The sequence below is a fragment of the Chiloscyllium plagiosum genome, unplaced genomic scaffold (assembly GCF_037043375.1).
Source record: "Chiloscyllium plagiosum isolate Xiang-an unplaced genomic scaffold, Cpla_swu_hap1 HiC_scaffold_8, whole genome shotgun sequence".
In the NCBI taxonomy this organism is placed as follows: Eukaryota; Metazoa; Chordata; class Chondrichthyes; order Orectolobiformes; family Hemiscylliidae; genus Chiloscyllium; species Chiloscyllium plagiosum.
Window position 1 is genome coordinate 51,538,708 of NW_028270146.1, and position 20,127 is coordinate 51,558,834.

Sequence of the window (20,127 nt, forward strand, 5' to 3'; positions counted from 1 at the left end):
GATAATTCCTCTACTTTTCAATTCTATCCCTTGAGAAATAAAGCCTGGTGCTTAATTTGTGTATTTTTTAATGCTTGCTAACCTATGGTGCAAATTTCTGCAGTTGATGTATTTATACTTCAAGATAATTAATTTAAGTCCATTTTCCTTCCTTTTTAAAACCATTATGAAGGCCTCAACTATTAAAATCAGATGTTTGAAGTCCATATTTTAACTGTATTGTGACAACATGATAGTTCAACTGCCATGTTCAAATCCACTTGAAGTCTCCTGCAGCCTACTCATAACGTATGTTCCCACCCTTGTTTTGTGTCATCAGAACATTTGGAAGCATTATAAATGGTCCCCAACATTCAAATAGTTTATATAGACTGAACAAGCGGGCCCTAGTGCTGATCATTGTGTAACCCCTTCTAGTAAAAGCCTGCCATTCCAAGAATGAGAAGGTTAAACAGTAATTTTCTTTGCCCATAGCTAAAATAAAATGCATGGTCAATGTATAACATACAATGAGTATAGGTTTCAGGTGTTATATCTCTTTTATTTATTCATGTTCAAAGGAAATTGTCACATTATATATGTAAAAATGCTACAAGTGTACAAAATAGCGGTAACTGGTTTTGTTTACCAATACCTAATTAAAGTAGTTATCTTTGATCCACCAAATGCCAAGTGAAAAGAAGGAACTACTGAGTGTTTAAAATACAGTCATTTGTAGAGCATTTACTCACAAATAGTGCATTGGGTACCAGTTCAATCCTGCAATTTCCATGTAGATGAGCGAGAATGATGTGAGCAATCTCAAGGGAATGTAACTGATGACTGAACTGATTCATTACAATTTGAATACAGTATGATAGATATTTTTCTGCTCCATTTAGGACAATAACATCCGGAAACAAACATCCTCAACATTCATGATCAAGCATTAAATTTGGTGTATTGACATAATTGATTTAAATTTTTAAAAAAATGATAAATAGTGTTACCAAACTGTGAAAGCAAAATCCAAAGATGCCTAGGAAGCATCAAAGAAATGGCATGTTTATTACATATAAACAAGATAATATGTGGAATGTATTTCAGTTAGTAAGAAGCTGAACACTGAAATGCAAACAATTGTTCTAGATTTCAATTTCTCCTCATACACTGCAGCAAAGTTCCCACGCTGAAGATATTATCATGCCTCACTGAGGCAATTTGATGTTTACACGTTGTAGATAGGTAAACGAATTGTAGCCGAAGCTCTGGTTGGATTCCAGAGTACAGTTCACCTTTACAGTAATGTATATTGGGCCTGTAGTGCTTAATGAGCTATTTCTGACTTAACAGATTTACTTTTTGCACTATTATCTTAGTTAGATCTTGCACTTGTTGGCAATAGATTGGATAGATCATTCCATATGTTTATAGGTATGAAAATAATTTGCAAGGAACCAAGCATAATGAGCATTTTACTGAAATAGAATTTTAATTCTTTCTGATCAATTGGGTGCACCCAATGACCATAAATATGTAGCGATAATAAAGGATGTGTTCCATTCAAAATATCAGTTTCCACTGTCCTGTCAATCAAAATGGTACCCCTGTATTCCAAATGCATGCTCCCATGATTGCTCATTTAAAATTAGTTCAGTGTACAGGAAACAATATTTCAGTTTAAGTAGCAGCTCACATTCCAATATATCACAAATGAAGACTTTCTTGAAACAGCAAACATTGTTGTCCAAATCACCAAAAACCAACCAGATGATACTGATAACCTCTCATGCTCATTCCTCATTATAAGTCCTTAAAAATTTGATCCAATTTCCTTTATTCATTTTTTAAGGCAGTTGAGTTCAGTCCCTTCCACTGGCTGAGTAAGAAAACTGGGGAAAGTGTGGTCTTCTCTCATTATCTATGGATTCCATGCTGCCATCTGTTCAACACAAGAGCCTCATCAGTATAGCAGACAAGTGCTGTGTTTTCAAAAATTTGACTAAACTTTTTTGGAACAATGTAATCGGCTATTGTTAGAAAAGTAATGAGTACCTCGATCAGGTGGAGTGATTGTTATTGTTTGTGCTGTAAATTCTTCATCAAAATATCTTGTGTCCATCTCAGATGTCACTTGAGGCTTAAATGGTGGAATTAGCTGTTGAATATACAAAATGTTATTATTTCATTGAGCTCACAATAAAAAAAACTCAAATTGAAGATTATACTGGAATAAAAAGTGATCATTTGTTTGTGCAGCAGTGTCACGGAAACACAAAGTGGGTTTATTAAATACATCATTGACTTCCTGTTTTTTCACATTTACCAATATTAGTGATGCTGGTTTTGGGAAGTGGAATACCTTCATTTTCAAGAAACTATTAGCAACATTCCTTATTCAGGTACAGCACCGCCATATGTAAAGTATCAACAATATAGCTAAGCCCCACCCTATGAAGAATACCCCTACTGTAACAGGGTGGTTGAGTGGTACTATAGCCAACTTCCCAAATTGGATTTACCGCACATTCTCACCTTCCAAACTCCTTTCCCCAGAATGCATGAAATGATGGTGCAGTGAGAACAAAGTAGTCAACAACTAGAAGAGGTATAAAGAACGACTGGATAACAGAGAAAAAAAACAGTAGGATTAAACAAAATAGTGCAGTGTGGTCATTGATAGGATGCAGGGTTTACATCTGCAGTTCCTGCGTATTACAATTTTAAATTCAGTGTTGAAAGACTTATTCAGTGCAAGTTAAGCCTCTCCGTAAATGAATACATTCAGACCAATTTTATTCAGTAAGTTCTGCACCTGTAGTACAAACTAGATCAACTTAAATATATTTCATCACCTTTTTCTGATAGACATCTTGCCACTTGATTCCAGCAAAGAATTTGTCTTGCATTACTTCCTTTGCATCATCATAGCCACCACCCAACCTAGTGAGAAATGCAACATCTTGCATTTACATAATGGTCTTAAAACATGTACATTGAAATATTTTTCTATCTCGGATGCAAAAAGAAATAAAATTGGCCTAAGGCAAATAATATTCAAAAATGCACATACATGAAAGTATTTAGTCTGAAATGAATTTGAGTTATTTTGTTGTAAATTATATCACCATGTTAAAGTCTCACAGATTCAACAATGCCAATTTCCAACATATTACGAAATCATAATTACATTATACATCTCACATCACTTCATACAATTAATTACGTCAATTGAAGTTTAATGACTATAAGCAAACATATGAGTATTATCCTGAGATAACAGAGATGAGTGACTGGTTCTTCTGCTTTGTTTTGGATCAATTAACAGGAAAAAAATAATATCAGCCACAACACTGGGTGCCTTTGCTCGTATTTAAAATCAGTTATTGAAAATCTATATGTTGGACCTTGGTTTAATAACTTGTGTCTCAAGTGTAGCGTTTCTCAAAGCACAGTAACCTTCTATGCTACATCAGAATCTTAGCTGAAATTGAGTATTCAAATCCTGATGTGCAGCTCAATTTCTCAATAAGTACCATAAACCAAGCCAAATGGGCAGAGGCAATGACAAATTATTCTGCAGCAATTTCAGTTTATCTCCACAAAAGCAAATACAGCCATTCAATAGTTTACAAAACTAGTCCCACTCATCATCACTGGGTAAATCACTCCACTGCGCAGAATTATAAGATAACAGTACCAGAGAATATTCAGTAGCAAGATGCTACTGAAGGTGATTCAAAGTCAGCAGCCTGGCCAGGTAATGGTATGCACCATGGAAGAACTAAGAACAAAACAAAAACTAAAATAGATGGGTTTTGTAAAAGAAAACGTAGTAACTTGAAATATTTCTGCCTTATTAATCACTTAATGCGCAAGTACACAAAATATATTTTATTGAAAGTTTTTTTTAAGGCAAGTATAAAAATGAATGGAATACAGTGAACTGATCAAAACTAGTACACATAATTAGCAACATTTACAGTTATTTAGTATTATATATCTTCATGTTATGCCTGATGTGGAATTCTTTACAAAGTAAGTGAATGATAAATAATTTGAAATGTCATTGTTTTACACTATCAAATATTTAGCTAAAGTTAATTCATTGCTAAAGACTTTCAAAGCCAAATCAAGGAACTGCTTCCAGATCTTAGGTGTGAGTAGAAAAACATTGCAATTTGTTTATAACATGTCTATGATCATGTGGGCGGCACGGTGGCACAGTGGTTAGCACTGCTGCCTCACAGCGCCAGAGACCCGGGTTCAATTCCCGCCTCAGGCAACTGACTGTGTGGAGTTTGCACGTTCTCCCCGTGTCTGCGTGGGTTTCCTCCGGGTGCTCCGGTTTCCTCCCACATTCCAAAGATGTGCAGGGTCAGGTGAATTGGCCATACTAAATTGCCCGTAGTGTTAGGTAAGGGGTAAATGTAGGGGTATGGGTGGGTTTCACTTCGGCGGGTCCATGTCGACTTGTTGGGCCGAAGGGCCTGTTTCCACACTGTAATCTAATCTAATCATTAGGATGCCCAAAATTCTTCAAAGTGTAGCAACTTGTAAGTTCAATTTGTAGACACCAAACAGCAACGTCAGATTACCTGTTTCACTAGTAACACCTAAGGATAAAATCGTTGCCAGCGGAAATGCTGGCCAGAATTAATGCACTTCAAGATATTGCAAATAGAACCATTTACATCCACCTCAGCAGGTAAATGAGACTTTAATCCAAATGGCCTTTCTCTCGTCAGTAAAACCTAGTTCTACAGGTAACATACATTAAAATGGCAGAGGATATTCTTATCTGGTAAAGAATATCTGGATAAGTATAGTGATGAAATTTCAAAAGCATGTGCTAAAAACATGTACCAATTTCTGAACCAAAATTTAAATTTTGATAGTATCAGCTTGCATCCTCTAACAGTATTCAAGCACTGCTCAGACTTGCAAACATTGCTGGTGCAATTATTTGTAATTATATCCCTTCTACAACCCAGAGAAAGCCAACACACACCTTTGTTTGGGATCTTTCTTCAACAACCCAGAAAGAAGAGATTTGGCTTCAGGTGACAAAGTACGTGGAAATTTGATCTCTTCCATTAGAATGAGTTCAAACAGCTTTTCATGATCCTGATTGTAGAAGGGAAGGCGGCCACACATCATTTCATACATCACAACTCCAAGACCCCACCAGTCTACAGCGCGCCCATAGTCATTATCCTCTAAAACCTGAAACACATGAAAATGAACATGTGGTATACATTATAGCAATAAATATGATTAGTTGTAAGATCATCTGAATGATCAAGCACTACTATAAAAGTGTGAACAATTCAGATATTATTTTCAGCTTTTATAAGAATTGCTCACTTTGAATCACATCATGGCCAGGAAGGAAGTGCCAACCAATGAACAGTTAGGTACTCCATTCGCTACAAGTGCACTTATTTTGGTAACTATATAAACAATCTGCATTCATTGTACAATGACTGGGAAACCTTTGTACCATGGCTTATCAACAAACATTTCCAAAAACAAAAACTACCTGATAAAAAATTATGAACCTTTTATCATCCCTAAAATAACCTGATTGTTCATTTAATATCCTCATATTTACTTTATACTTCTATAGCACCGCTCATATTACAAATCTCTTTGAGTGCTTTATACGCACTAGGTTTGGGAAGAAAATGGAAAGAAAATTATAAGAGATGACCAAGTGTGTGTGGAGACAACGGTACAATGAAAAGCAATAACATACATGGATGTAGGAACAAACTGAGGGTTGAGACATAATGTCCATTGGATCTGCTGTCTAGTGAGAACAGATAACCCAATCAAAGACGCAGACTGTGCATGGGCTGAGAATGAATAAATCCCTCACTCTGGGAAAAAGCTCATCTCTATCCACCCTGTCTATACCCTTCATGATTTTGTAAATCTCAATCAGGTCCCCCTCAATCTTCTTCTTTCTAATAAAAACAAATCAAGTTTGTGTGATTGTAATAATGTCACACTCCCAGGCACCAATCCAAGCCAAAAGTTCTTCTGCCTTACACACTATACTCTTTGCATTAAAGTGGATGCATTTCAGGCCACCAGTTCTTTTGAGCTCATCTGCTCTCTGCCTACTCTTCCCTTTATTAATACTATCTTCATGATTCTTACAGTCTCCAGTCTCCACCTCGCTGCCTACTTGTTTTCTCTTCTGGTTCCCAGTCTCCTGGCACATTAGTTTAAAACCTCCCCAACAGCAGTAGCAAAAACTCCCCCAAGGGAGTGGTAAAATAAAAATAAAGGGAAAAGGCAACAGAGGAAGGAATTAATGTACAAAATGATAAACGGATACTGGCAGCAAGGGACAGAGAATTCGAATAGCAAATCTTCAGATAAGATTATAGGTTACAAAAGTAATAAAGGAAAATAGTTAAGGCACGTAGCATTCAAAACCAAGTAAAGGTTAATTTGCCATTGACCTAGCAGACCATAGGCTACTGTTTCATTAGACAGAGATGACTGATAGTGCTTTAACCCAAGTGATACCAAGCCACAGGTAAAAGGTGAGCTTGAGAAGTCAGGGCCTTCACGCGATCTGCACTCTGAATGGGAATTGAACCCGTGCATCACTCTCCATGCAAACCGGCCTTTCAGTCAACTGAGCTGCAAAACAGATGAACTCGTAATCCAAACTGAGATAAATATGTACAATCCAGTGGCTATTATGGAGATGTGGCTGAAAGTTGACCTAGTTTGGGACCTAAATATAGGTGGGTACAGTAAGTTCTTCTAATATGCAGTGGTTGTGATCTTGTGCAACCCCATGTTATAGAAAAGTCACACTTTAGAAACATTGTTTAAAGTATTGGTGATCTAGTCACATTACAGCCAACTCACGTTTTAAAAGTTTGTGCTTTAGAAACAGTTTTCCCAATTTGTCAATCCCATTACAGCGAATACACATTAATGAAATGTGCATTATAGCAGAATGACCTGTGTGTTATATTTAGGAGACACAAGTTAGCTCAAAAAGGTGAAGAAGTGGCTTTGTTAAATAAATGTGACATTAGCTCAATAGAGAGAGAGATGATGTAAATTTTAGGAAACCAGGATTCAGAAGCTGTCTGAGTAGATGAGGAATAATAAAAGCAAAAGGTCATTTGTGAGAATTGTGTACAGCTTCCTAACATGGTAGGCCAAGGTATCAAGGAAGAAATAATGGATGCTTCTCAAATGGAAACAGCAATTGTCATGGGAGATTTTAACTGACACACAGACTAGAAAAATCATATGGGAACAAACAGTTTAGATGAGGAATCCATTGTATGCTTTCAGGACAATTTCTTAGACCAGCACTCAACCAAAGAAGCAGGCTATAGCAGACCTGGTTTTACCAATGAGATCAGAAAAATTACTGAACTATACTCAATGCAGCAAGGATAATATGATTGAATTTTATATATAGTTTCAGGAAAAGAAGTGTGAGCCCAAGATTTTGAATTTAAACAAGGGCAATTGAAGGGTATGTGATAGTATAAACTTCAGAACTTTAATAACTGTTCATAAATTGAAAGAAGCACCATTAGCTCTGTCTGGAATAAACTGTTAAGGAAAATGAACATATTCCTACAGAAATTGAAAGCAATTAGCCATGTCTGGGAAAAGAGGGAGTCGAAGCTACATGGACAAAACTAATTTGAGATCGGCTTGATAACTGGTTTCTTTATTGCCACAAGGACAAATTATTGCCCTGTAGAATAATTTGAGGAGTTAATCACAGGAAAGCTACATCTTCAAATAGATAGTCAATGCCAAATGTAACAAGGAACAAGGAAGCTACCTCTAATAAGAAGGCAAGTTGTAGACTTGCAGTATTGCGGATGAAAGAATCTAAAACATCATCAATAATTTCACACCACAAACTTGAAAGAGAGAAAATTGTGTAAGGATTCAACTGGGACACAGAACTGGCTGGACAACAGGAGACAGTAGTAGTGGAAGGAAGTTTGGCATATATAAATGACTTGGAGGAAGGTATCGGTTGCCTGATTAGCAAGTTTGCAGATGACACTAAGATTAGTGGAGTAGTAGATAGTGAAGGGGACTGTCAGAGAATACAACAGAATATACATAGATTGGAGAGATGTGCAGAGAAATGACAGATGGAGGTCAATCTGGAAGTTGAATTTAAGAGTGAACTACACCGTAAATGGAAAAGTCCTCAGGAAATTTGACATACAGTGAGATCTGGGTGTTTAGGTCCATCATTCCCTGAAGGTTGCAATGCAGCTCAGTAAAGTGGTCCAATTCTTTCCTTCATTGGACAGGGTATTGAGTCCAAGGGTTAGCAGGTCATGTTACAGTTGTATAGGACTTTGGTTCAGCCGCATTTGGAATATTGCGAACATTCCGGCTGCCAAATTACCAAAAGGACATGGATGCTTTGGAGAGGGTGCAGAGGAGGTTCACCAGGACGTTGCCTGGTATGGAGGGCGCTAGCTATGAAGAGAGGCTGAATAGGTTAGGATTATTTTCATTAGAAAGACAGAGGTTGAGGGGGGACCTGATTGAGGTCTACAAAATCATAAGAGGTATAGACAGGGTGGACAGCAAGAAGTTTTTTCCCAGCTTGCAGAACAAAATTACTAGGGGTCACGAGTTCAAAGTGAGAGGGGAAAAGTTTAAGGGAGATACGCGTGGAAAGTTCTTTAAGCAGAAGGTGGTGGGGACCTGGAACACTGCCAACGGAGATGGTTGAGGCGGGAATGATAGCATCATTTAAGATGTACCTAGACAGATACATGAATGGGCAGGAAGCAAACGGATACAGATCCTTAGAAAATAGGCTTCAGGTTTAGATATATGAACCTGGATCAGCGCAGGCTTGGAGGGCTGAAGGGCCTGTTCCTGTGCTGTAATTTTCTTTGCTCTATGTTCTAACACCAGAATTCCTCAGGATCAGAACTTTGAAGCTACCTTTAATAAGAAGGCAAGTTTTAGACTGCACGTGGTGGTTTGCACATGCTCCACATGTCGCTTTGGTTTCCTCCGGGTGCTCTGTTTCCTCCCACAATCGAAAGATGTGCAGGTTAGGTGAATTGGCCATACTAAATTGCTCGTAGTATTTAGGGATGTGTTGTTTAGGTGCATTAGCTGCACGTGGATCAAACCCTGGACATCAGCGACAGACACTATTATTTGGAGTCGTAGCAAATTTCCAGCATTAATCAGGTCACAGCCAAGTTGAGTTGTGAGGCTTAACGTACTTACTTGAGGGGTCTTATTTTGGTTGCTACGTGCAATGAAGTTTCAGTTCTTGATTATCCATGAGACATTTTCATAAACAGCCAAATTAAAAGGTAACCAGTGGTGATTTACCCAGGCATGAAAACAGAGCTAGAGAAAATTGAACTGGTGATTTCAGATAAAGGATAGACCAATAGAAGTAGAATGGCAAACATTTAAAGGAACATACCAGAAAGTGCAGAATAGATACATTCCGACAATAAGAAAAATTAAGGGACGTACCCACCATCCACGGTTAACTAAAAAAATTCAAAGACAACATTAAACAAAAGATGTGTAATTCAGCAAAGACTGGTAGCAGGTCAGAAGACTGGACAGAATATTTTTAAAAACTGCAAATTATTTCTTAAAGATTAATAAAAAGAGGGAGAAATTTAGCCAAAAATATAAAAACAGCCACAAAAGTTAGCAATGTAATTGGTGATCTGACAGAAAATGAGTCCAGTGAGTTAGCAATGGAGGACAGGGAGATGGCAGATGAACTGACAGATATTTTTCTTCAGTCTTCATGAAGGAAGATACAAGTAGCATCCCAGAAATATTTAAATCATGAATAGAAGGTTGAGAGGAATTCAAGAAAATTACTATAAATAAGGAAGTAGTATTGAGTAATTTTTAAAAATTGCATGTTGGCAAATTGCTGGGTGGGACTAATGGATTTCACCCTATGGTCTTAAAAATAGTTAGTGCATTGATTTTAATTTTCAAAAACACATTAGATTCATGAAAGATTCCTCTAGATTAAAAAATGATATAGAATCCCTACAGTGTGGAAACAGGCTCTTCAGCACAACAAGTCCACACTGACCCTCTGAACAGTATCCCACCCAGACCCATTCCCCTATATTTACCTCTGACTAATGCACCTAAACAACACATCCCTAAATACTACGAGCAATTTAGCATGGCCAATTCACCTAACCTGCACATCTTTCAATTGTGGGAGGAAACAGAGCACCCGGAGGAAACCAAAGCGACATGTGGAGCATGTGCAAACCCCACACAGACAGTCGCCCGAGGCAGGAATCGAACCCGAGTCCCTGGCACTGTAAGGTAGCTGTGCTAACCACTGAGCCACCATGCCGTGCAGACAAGACTTATGTCACTCCTTTATTCAAAATGGGAGGGACGCAGAAACCAAGGTCAGTTTTATATTGGTTATAGGGAAATTGTTAGAAGTTTCTTCCTGACATAAGTGGCTCGGTGGTTAGCGCTGCTGTCTCACAGTGGCAGGGACCTTGGTTCATTTCCAACCTCAGGCAACTGTCTACGTGGAATGTGCACATTCTCCCTATGTCTGCATGGGTTTTCTCCCACAGTCCAAAGATGTGCAGGTTAGGTAGATTTGCCACACTAAACTGCCAATAGTGTCTCGGAATGTGCAAGCTTGGTGGACTGGTCATGAGAAATACACAGTTTCAGGTATTTGGTGGGTGGGTCAGGGTGGGATGCTCTTCGGAGGGTCAGTGTGGACTCAATGGCCCGTTTCCACACTTGCCTGGTCTGGAGAAAACGTCTTATGAGGAAAGGCTGAGAGACTTGGCTCTGTTCTCATTGGAGAGAAAAAGGCTCAGAGGGGATTTAATAGAGACATACAAGATGATCAGAGGATTAGAAAGAGTGGACAGCGAGAGCCCTTTTCCTAGGATGATGACATCAACTTGTATATAAGGATGTAACTACAAATTGAGGGGTGATAGGTTTAAGACAAATGTCAGCGGCAAGTTCTTTGCCCTGCCTGATAATGTAGTTAACTCAGCCACATTAGAGGCTTTTAAACAATCCTTGCTTAAGCACATGGATGATAATGGAATAGTGTAGGGGGATGGGCTTAGATTAGTTCATAGGTCAGCGCAACATCAAGGGCCAAAGGGCTTGTTCTGCGCTGTATTGTTCTATGTTCAATGTTCTATAGGGATTCTACTGGCATGATTAGAAGATTGGCTAGTTAACAGGAGTAGGAGTAAATTTGTCTTTTTCAGGCTGGTGTAATGTCACATATGGTGTGCCATAGGGGTCAGCACTGGACCCTCAAATTTTACAATTTATATAAATGATTTAGATGACAAGACCAAAGCTAAATTTGCTGATGACCCAAAGTAGGAAAGTGTGTTGTGAAGAGGACATAAGGAGCTTACAAAGGAATATTGAAGGATTAAGTGAGTGAGCAAAGATTTGGCAAATGGAAAGTAATGTAGAAAAGAGTGAAAGCATCCATTTTGACAGAAAGAGTAAGAAAAAGCATATTATCTAAATTGTGAAAAGTTGCAGAATTCTGAGATGCAGAGAGATCTCGGTGTCCCAGTGCACAAATTCCAGAAGATTAGCATAAAGCACAGCAAACAATCAGGAAAGCTAAGAGAATGTTATGTTTTATTGTGAGGTGAATTGAATGCAAGAGTAGGGAGGTTATGCTTCAGTTATACAGAATATTGGCAAGATCGCACTGGAGTACTGTGTACTGTACAGGTCACTGCAGTTATGGAAGGATGTTAATGCTTTGAAAGCAGTTCAGAAATAGTTTACTAGACTGATGCCTGGAATGGGTGGATTGCCTTATGAGGAAAGGCTAGACAGGTAGGCCTGCATCCTCTGGCATTTCAATCTGAGCTTGGCCCTACTGATTTTAATGTCAGCTCGGCATTCCTGCATGCCCCCAGTAACCTTTCATCTTCTTGGTTAGTAGAATACACTTAACTTTGCCTTAAAAATATTGTAATATTCTGTTTGTATGATGTGCATTCATAAATCACATTTTAGTATAGAAAAATGTTATAAGGTTTATCAAAGAGACTTGAAGGAAAGAGACACTGACAAATAAAGGAATAACATGGATTACCAAAAGCTTAGCCAAAACATTGTATTTTAAGAAGTCTTAAAGGAGGAAATTTAAGTGGAAAGGTTTAGGGAAGAAGTTCATGTAAGTAGCAATAAAGCAGCTGAATCCTTTGAAGTCATTGATGAGGTAAAGTGAGGGAGACCATTCTCTTGTCAGAGAAATGGAGTATTTTAAATTCCAAATATGGGAGAACTGGGAATTAACATAGGTCTGCGCAGAAAGTGATGATATGCAAACACGCCTTAGTCCAAAACATACAAGTGTACAATTTTTGAAAAGTTGGAATTCATCAAAGGGTAAGGCTGAAAGATGGGAGTGTTAGAGTCATCTGGTCTGAAGGTGATAAAAGTTATACAAGTAAAGAAAACTGCACTTAGGATTTTGATATAGAAATGATCCATTATTTACCTAAAAAGTTGTATACTTAACTGAAGGGTTCTGAAACAATGCAATATAAAGGTTTCACCATAAACATTGATTACAGATACAGTACATTCTGAGAAACCTTCTATCACAATTAATTTATAAAGGGCTAAACCTATAATGGTCTGGATTCTAGGATAGAAATGATGACCATGCTGTCAGCTTTTGCTGTAATTATTCTCTAAAACTGATTGTAACTTCAGAATGAACACACATGCAGTTAAACACATTCAGAAATTTCAGCTAGTGATTCTATACATTTTGATCAGGCAGAGTGAGAAGTGTTCATTGCCCCTCAGTTTATGACCTATTAGAAAATCAGAAAACTGACAAGAACGTACCCTTTCACCCAACAATCCCAAAATGTAAGCTCTTGAAAATTGCACCTTGTCAATTGTTTGTGATTTAGTATTTGTTTATCCGATAGAAGCTGGGTTATTGAATTCATTCAGGCAATTGAACTTTTTTTTTCCTTATTCTCTCATGGGATTTAAGTGTTGCTGGCTAGGCATTTATTGCCCAGCCTTAATTGCCCTTGAGAAGATGGTGCTGAAATGCCTTTTTGAACCTTTAAAATCCAAATGATATAGGTACACCTATTGTGCTTCTCGAAAGGATGAGTCCCAGGATTTTGACTCAGCACCAATGAAGGAACTAATAGAGTTCCAAGTCAAGACAGTGTGAGCCATGGAACAGAAATTGTAAGTGGTAGTAGTGCCGAGTAAATGCTGCTTTAGTTGTTCTAGGTGGTAAGGGTTTGTAAGGGTTTGTAACATTATGTCTAAGCAGCCTTAGGTTGTTTGGAAATTTTATGTTTTTTTTATTAAGTTAACTGTGAATTTAAACTTACATTTCAAGGAAAAAAAACACTTCTTTTCAGTTCAGAATCAAATGTCTTCTGAAATTACCTCAATACATTCATAGGGTGATTTCATTGACCTCCTTAATAGAATTTTTAGCTGGTATAACTGCTCATTTTTAATTCTTAAAAAGGTTTGTAGAGAAATCTAAAACTCATCTGCTGACAGGAATCTGAGCAGGTATTATGTTACTTACACACAGGTCTATTTACAGCAGCTCCTGCCTGAATGATTCAAACCAAACGACAGCTGGTTGTACAGCTGCCCCATATATGTATAGGAGGAACACAGCTGCTTGCCAGCCAGAATTCCAGGAGCTACACTCATCAACTCTTTTAAGAGTAATCAGAATCTTTTCTACTGCTTGGAAGGTGTCACTCTGCACCCAATATTCATGATAATCTTATCGACAAAACAGAAAATTAAAAAGACGCAACTTTCCAAAAATGTTGTGGTTAATTAAATGCATCTTAATTATGATTAATCTTACCCTCCCCCTCTTCAGGTGCTTGCAATACTGACTTGCAGTGCATTTTATTACAAGTTCCACAGCTGTCACTTCAAATCCCAACACAGAGTTCCTGATCCATTTCATACTAACAACCCTTTACTGGCAGGAACAGCCATCAAGTTGTGTTGCAGTGGTCCAATGTACAAAAGTATTAGTCAGAGTTAATTCTGCCAACAGCATTGCTTTTCATTGCTCCACTGTAAAATGAAGGTAGGAGACAAATCTAACAGCATTATCAATGCTCCCTAGATTAAAGCACACAATCCCAAAAACGCTGAAGTAAGGCTTGGAAGAAAGATGTTAAAATTAGATTCTATGATGATAGTAATCTGTAGAAACTGCCTAAATACAGCAATGGATCTCAAATTCTCATGTTAAAAATAAACAACAGCTTTGTTTTCAATTCTTTTCAATTGGCTCCAGAGAGAAAGTCCACTAGTACACCTGAGTCTTTCTAGCTGCAGGGAGTTAACAGACACATGCAATAAAACTAGCACTTAGTTTCAGAAGCGTACTTTGGTCAAGTTCAAATTGAACTTGATGTTTCAATTCCTTTATTATTTGTGCCTCCTTAAAACAACAGAGCACAGCAAGTTTATTCTGATGTAAGGTCACAGATCTGAAATGTTAAGTCTGTCTCAGACAGCATCTGTGGTGGAGAAACAACTGAGTATTTCCAGCATCATTCGCTTTTATTTCTGACTTCCAGCATCAGCAGTATTTTGCTTTTGTACGCCAAGTCGCCATTGTTGCTTCTCCATTGACAAACTTAACTTATTTATAACAATCAGTCTACAACATTGTCAGGATTAATTCAGGAAATATTCAGGCTTTAGCTCTTTACCTGGAGACCTCTTGATTTCAGCTGTGCTGTCAGTAAGGAAACCTCCCAGCCACATTCAGAGATTACATATAGTGAAAGTGCAAGAGCTCAGCCGGCTGTTCTCGCACACCAACAGCCAGAGTCCTTTCATCCTTCAGGGAATCAGTGTGTGGTTGGCAAGGCCAACGTTTGTTTCTCACCTCTAATTTATTGCCCTTCAGAAGGTGATGGTCAGCTGCTTTCATGAACCAGTGATGTCTGTCTAGTGTGGGTATACCTACAATGTTGTTAGGAAGGGAGTTTATAGCCAAAGGATAGCAAAGGAATATAATATTGTTCGAAACCAGAATGATTGGAAGAAAATTTGCTGGCATGGGTGTTCACATGTATCTACGATCCTTGTGATTAGATTAGATTAGATTCCCGACAGTATGGAAATAGGCCCTTCGGCCCAACAAGTCCACACTGACACTCCGAAAAGTAACCCCCCTAGACCATTTCCCTATCCTATATTCACCCATGACTAATGCACCTAAGACTATGGGCAATTTAGCAAGGCCAATTCATCTGACCTGCACATCTTTGAATTGTGGGAGGAAACCAGAGCACCCAGAGGAAACCCACGCAGACACGGGGAGAATGTGCAAACTCCACACAGACAGTCACCCAAGGCTGGAATCGAACCTGGGTCCCTGGCACTGTGAGGCAGCTGTGCTAATCAATGAGCCACTGTGCCACCCCATGGAAGTCACATATTTGGAAAGTGCTGTTAAAGTTGTCTTGGTAAAATACTGCCACGATGTGTCGATAGCGGAGGAAGTGGATACTTGTGGTGGTGAATGGAATGCCAAATAAGCAGGCTCATTGGAATGGTATTGAGCCTGAGTGGAACCACACGCATCCAGGTAAGTGGAGAGTATCCCATCACACTCCTGACTTTGTATCTTGCAGATAAGAGACAGACTTTGGGAATCAGGAGGTGAATTAAATCCACAGAAGTTTCTTATAGCCTGTTCTTGTAACCACTATTATTATGGCTGTTCGGTTCTTTTTCTGGTCACCTGCAATTTTCGGAATGTTATATTAGGGGATGCAAAGATGATAATGTCATTAGTTATTAAGGGCGATGGTTAGATTCTCTCTTGTTGGAGATGGTCAATGCTTGACAATTGTTACTTGCCACATCTCAGTCAAAATCTGAACGTTGTCCAAGCCTTGCTGTGCATGGACGTGGACTCCTTCAGTATCTGAGAGCTTACAAATGGCACAGAACATCAAGTAAATATAAATGAACATCCATTCTGACCTTATGATGGAAAGAAGGCCATTGGTAAAGCAGCTTAAGATAGCTGGGCCTAGGACACTATCCTGAGGAATTCCAACAACCATGTTCTTGGACCAAAGGGATTGGATACCAAGGATCACAACCAATTTCCTTTGGGTTGGATATGACTGCAACAAGTCAAAAATTTTAAAAAGAAGGTCCAGGAGGAATTCAGCAGATCTGGCAAAATCTGTGAAGAGAGAAACAGAATGAATGTTCCAAGTCCAATAATGATTCTTCAGAATTCAAGTGGAAGGTTTTCCCTTATTGGAAGTGACTTGAGTTTGACTGGGGCTATTTGATGCCATGTTCAGTGAACTGCATCAGTGAACCTTATATGTCATGAGCAGTTGGTCCCATCTCACTGTTACATCATCCATTATTATTGCTCCCAACTTATGGAATGGACATTATTAAAAAAAATGTTCTCCCTCTTAACATTACTAATCTAATCTTAACATTTGAATGAGTTCTACTGCATAAGAAGTCCTAGTTGCTGTTTCTATTCAATTATCCAAGGCAGGTTCATTTAGATTTTTTTTAACCAGTTCCACTAATCTAACATCTCATTCATTGCATCGAGAGCTCAAAGGCAGTAATTCACTCATCCCTCAGCCAGAAAATTATGCAAACCAAGAACACTTCAAAGAAATAAGAGTATAGTCACTCAAACGGTCACAACCAAACTTTGCCCTCTTGCTCTTCACTTTGTTATCTTCTGTATCTCAAAACATCCAGCAGAGCCACCAGCTTAGCTTTAGGTTGCAAGTCATTCCTTTCTCCATGTTAGTACTTTCTGAAGTCATCAATATTAAAACTCAAAACTCAGACAACTGTCCTCTTTGTTCCCGGCAACAAAAAATATTCTATTAATAAATGAAAATACTATGCATGTTGGAAAGTTAAAATAGAAACAAAGTGCTGGAGAATTTCAGCAGATCTGGTGGCATGCGTGTGGAAAGAAATATTTGACATTTTGAGTTCAATATGATTTTTCTTCAGAACTGCTGTTATTTGACTGAGCAGGGCAATCAGTCCTAATTTGACACAGATGAACCTAACTAGGATTGCTGGATAGTGCTCCCCAGTGGCTGTCTCCCTAATAAAAAGCAACTGAGACCAATTGCACCAGCCTTCCACCAGCTGATAAACCTGGATCAAACCTAAGACCTGCTACAGGTCTATATATCCTGTTATTCAGTGCAGGGAAGCAACAGATTGGAATAATTGTTTTCAAGTGGAAGGAGCCTCTCAAAAGATTCCTGATTCATGGAGGTACCATCAATAAAAGTGACTTCAATTAATCACAGGCTGCTGTTAAGTAACTCAGCTGTAAAAATAAAAGGAACTCTGATGGCATCTGCAGAATGCCCAACCACATCCCCATTTGTGAATATTACGTTGAAACAATGAGAAAAACCAAAGTCTGTTAAAATGGGTAGCACTAGAATATCACAAGTACAACGCATGACAGCTGTTTAACACAATTTACAAGAGGAACCAAGGCAGTGATAAACACTGAAGCCTTTGATAACCAGAAGCTCACATTTCCAAGATACTCCCATTCCCAGAACCAAATTCCATCATGCAGCTAAAAACAACTATACAACAACTGTGTAAACAGAAGCAACTATTTTGCATTCCATTACCCATGTTAAAAGATGACATTAAAGCAAAAGAAGCATCCACTTTTTCAACAGAAGTGCATAATTTCAAGGTTAGCAAACAGAAAGTGTGAAGTTTTAAATTTGCACTTCAGTACAATCATCCAGACCTAACAAATTGCTCTTATTTAAAGTTTCTTAGTTTTCAATATCTCGAGGTCCTTCTTAATGGAATTCTTCTGCCCACCTTCAGCTTTTATTAATGACAGCATAATTTTCAATAGTACCACTGTTCAATGCAACATGGACTTAGAAAGGAGTTTGCAAGAGTACACTCTTGAATGTTTAGATTCATTGTTGAAACATAGGAACAAGGGGCAGCATCAAGCCATTCTGTATTCTCAAGCTTTCTATCCCAATCGTAATACTGTAGCTGATCTTATTTGTAACCTTAAACCCATACTCCTGCCTCTCCCTCATAATTTTCCACTCTCTTGCTTAACAAGAATATATCTATCTCTGCCTTGAAGATATCCAAGGGCTTGCTTTCAACCATCTTTTCAGAAATAAATAAATGTGACTCCCTGATTTTTAAACAGTGACTCATGGTTCTACATTCTCTCATAAGAGGAAATATTCTCACCACACCTACCCTGTTAAGACCCTTCATGATTTTACATATTTCACTTGTGGCATACTTACTTTTCTAAATTCCTCTGGATAGAAGCCTAGCCTGTCTAATCTTTCCTTATAAAAACAGCCCAACCTTTCCAGTACAAGACAGGTAAGCCTTCTTTGAACTGCTTCCAATGCATTTATATCCTTGCTTAAATAAGGAGTCCAATACTGTGCACAGTACTCCAGATGTGATCTCAATTGTGTTCCATACAAGTGAAGCATAAGCTCCTTACTTCTGTATTCAAATCTATCTGTGATAAATGACCACACCCTGTGAACTTTAATAATTACTTGCTGTGACTGCAAACTAACCTTTGCTAAATCATGCATAGGGCACCCAAATGCCTCTCCATTGCAGAGCTCTGCAATCTCTCACCATTTAGATAATATGCTTCGTTTAAATTCTTCATATACTGGAAAATTTCACATTATATAGTGCCAGATTTTCGTCCACTGACTTAAACTATTTATATCTTTTTGTAGCCTCTTTATGTACACTTCACTACCTATCTTTGTCATCAGCTGCAGGAGCATGCTGTTCTAAGAAATAATCCTAAAAACATTCTATGAACTGTTCATCTAGAATACCTTTGTCAGTCAATATGTAGATTAAAATTTCCCATGACTATCACCGTACCTTTCTGATAAGCTCTCATTTCTTCCTTTATGCTTCATCTTATCATGTGGTTACTGTTCAGGGCTGAAGCATCACTTCCATAAGTGACTTATTTTCTTTATCATTTTCTATCTCTACCCAAGCTGCTGCTACATCTTGATTTCCTGAAGTTGGATCGTTTCTCGCTATAGTGCTAATCCAGTATTAACTAACAGAACTACCTTTATACCTTTTCCAAACTTCATGCCTTCCTAAAAATTCATGTCCCGGCAATGTCATCCTGCAGCCATTTCTATGTAATGATTGTTTGTATCTATTTATTTTTATTTGTGCTCTGGTCTCAGCTATTCTGATATAAATCCTATATGCACTCAGATACAGGGCCCTTAGTTTTATCATTTTATTCTCTTGGTAAATTCAAGGCGTTTTTTTCTCTTTGATTTGTAATTTCATGATTTATTTAGAATTTCTCAAATTAATACATTTTCTTTTGGCCTTGATTCTACCCTTTACTTACTGCATGTTCACAAACTTTATCCTTTCCCTGTACTATTTATTCTTGACTTTATGCTGCTTCCTTAATTTTGCAGTTAGTAAGAACATTGGGGCCATCAGCCTTCATTGAGAGACCGTCCAATCAATGCAGATCCGAGTTTCCCCAGTAGTGATGTCAATGCCCCACAAACTGATTGATACATTAAGATTTCATAAATTCCTATTATCTATTCTCTGGTCAGAGTCCAAACATGGTTATGAAAAATAACTAAGCTGTGGTCTTTGAGTCACATTTATAATAATAATATTCAAAACTATAATATCAAGCCTTTCCAAGTGAAATGCCATTCAACTTGATGTTCAATACTAGTGTCAATGTTTGACACTAACTTCTTAAACTTTCTTCTGGGAGGAATGTTGCAAAACACTTTTCCTTGATTGAAAATAAACTTTATCAATGACACCCTACATTTATTGGTTAAACATTTTTCACTTAATCTGTAAGTGAGGTTTTCCAGCATTATGCACTTAAGTTTGAACTGCAGCTGAAAATGGTATCAATGAAGTTTATAACCTCACAACACGCCATATGGGTTTACGAAAATTGCCAGATCACATACAAATACACATACAACATGTTTAAAGCTCCTATGATTACTAAAACATATTTAAGTA

At 38.0% G+C, this 20,127-nt stretch overlaps 1 protein-coding gene across 6 annotated transcripts in view; it reads right to left on the reverse strand.

The window, feature by feature from the left end:
• Positions 1 to 520: 520 nt before the first annotated feature.
• akt1 (AKT serine/threonine kinase 1) overlaps positions 521 to 20,127 on the reverse strand; it is a 133,614-nt gene continuing 114,007 nt past the window's right edge. For 5 of the 6 annotated variants that reach the window (XM_087989832.1, XM_043697564.2, XM_043697565.2 and 2 more), the window contains 4 exons: positions 4,991 to 5,205; positions 2,835 to 2,922; positions 2,035 to 2,137; positions 521 to 1,921 (listed from right to left, as the gene is read on the reverse strand). In XM_087989832.1, the coding sequence (XP_087845958.1) occupies positions 1,842 to 1,921; positions 2,035 to 2,137; positions 2,835 to 2,922; positions 4,991 to 5,205 (486 nt within the window). In that variant the 3' untranslated portion in view covers positions 521 to 1,841. Of the gene's footprint in view, positions 1,922 to 2,034; positions 2,138 to 2,834; positions 2,923 to 3,679; positions 3,764 to 4,990; positions 5,206 to 20,127 lie in introns of those variants that run through there. The other variant, XR_006312763.2, reaches the window with a different exon arrangement.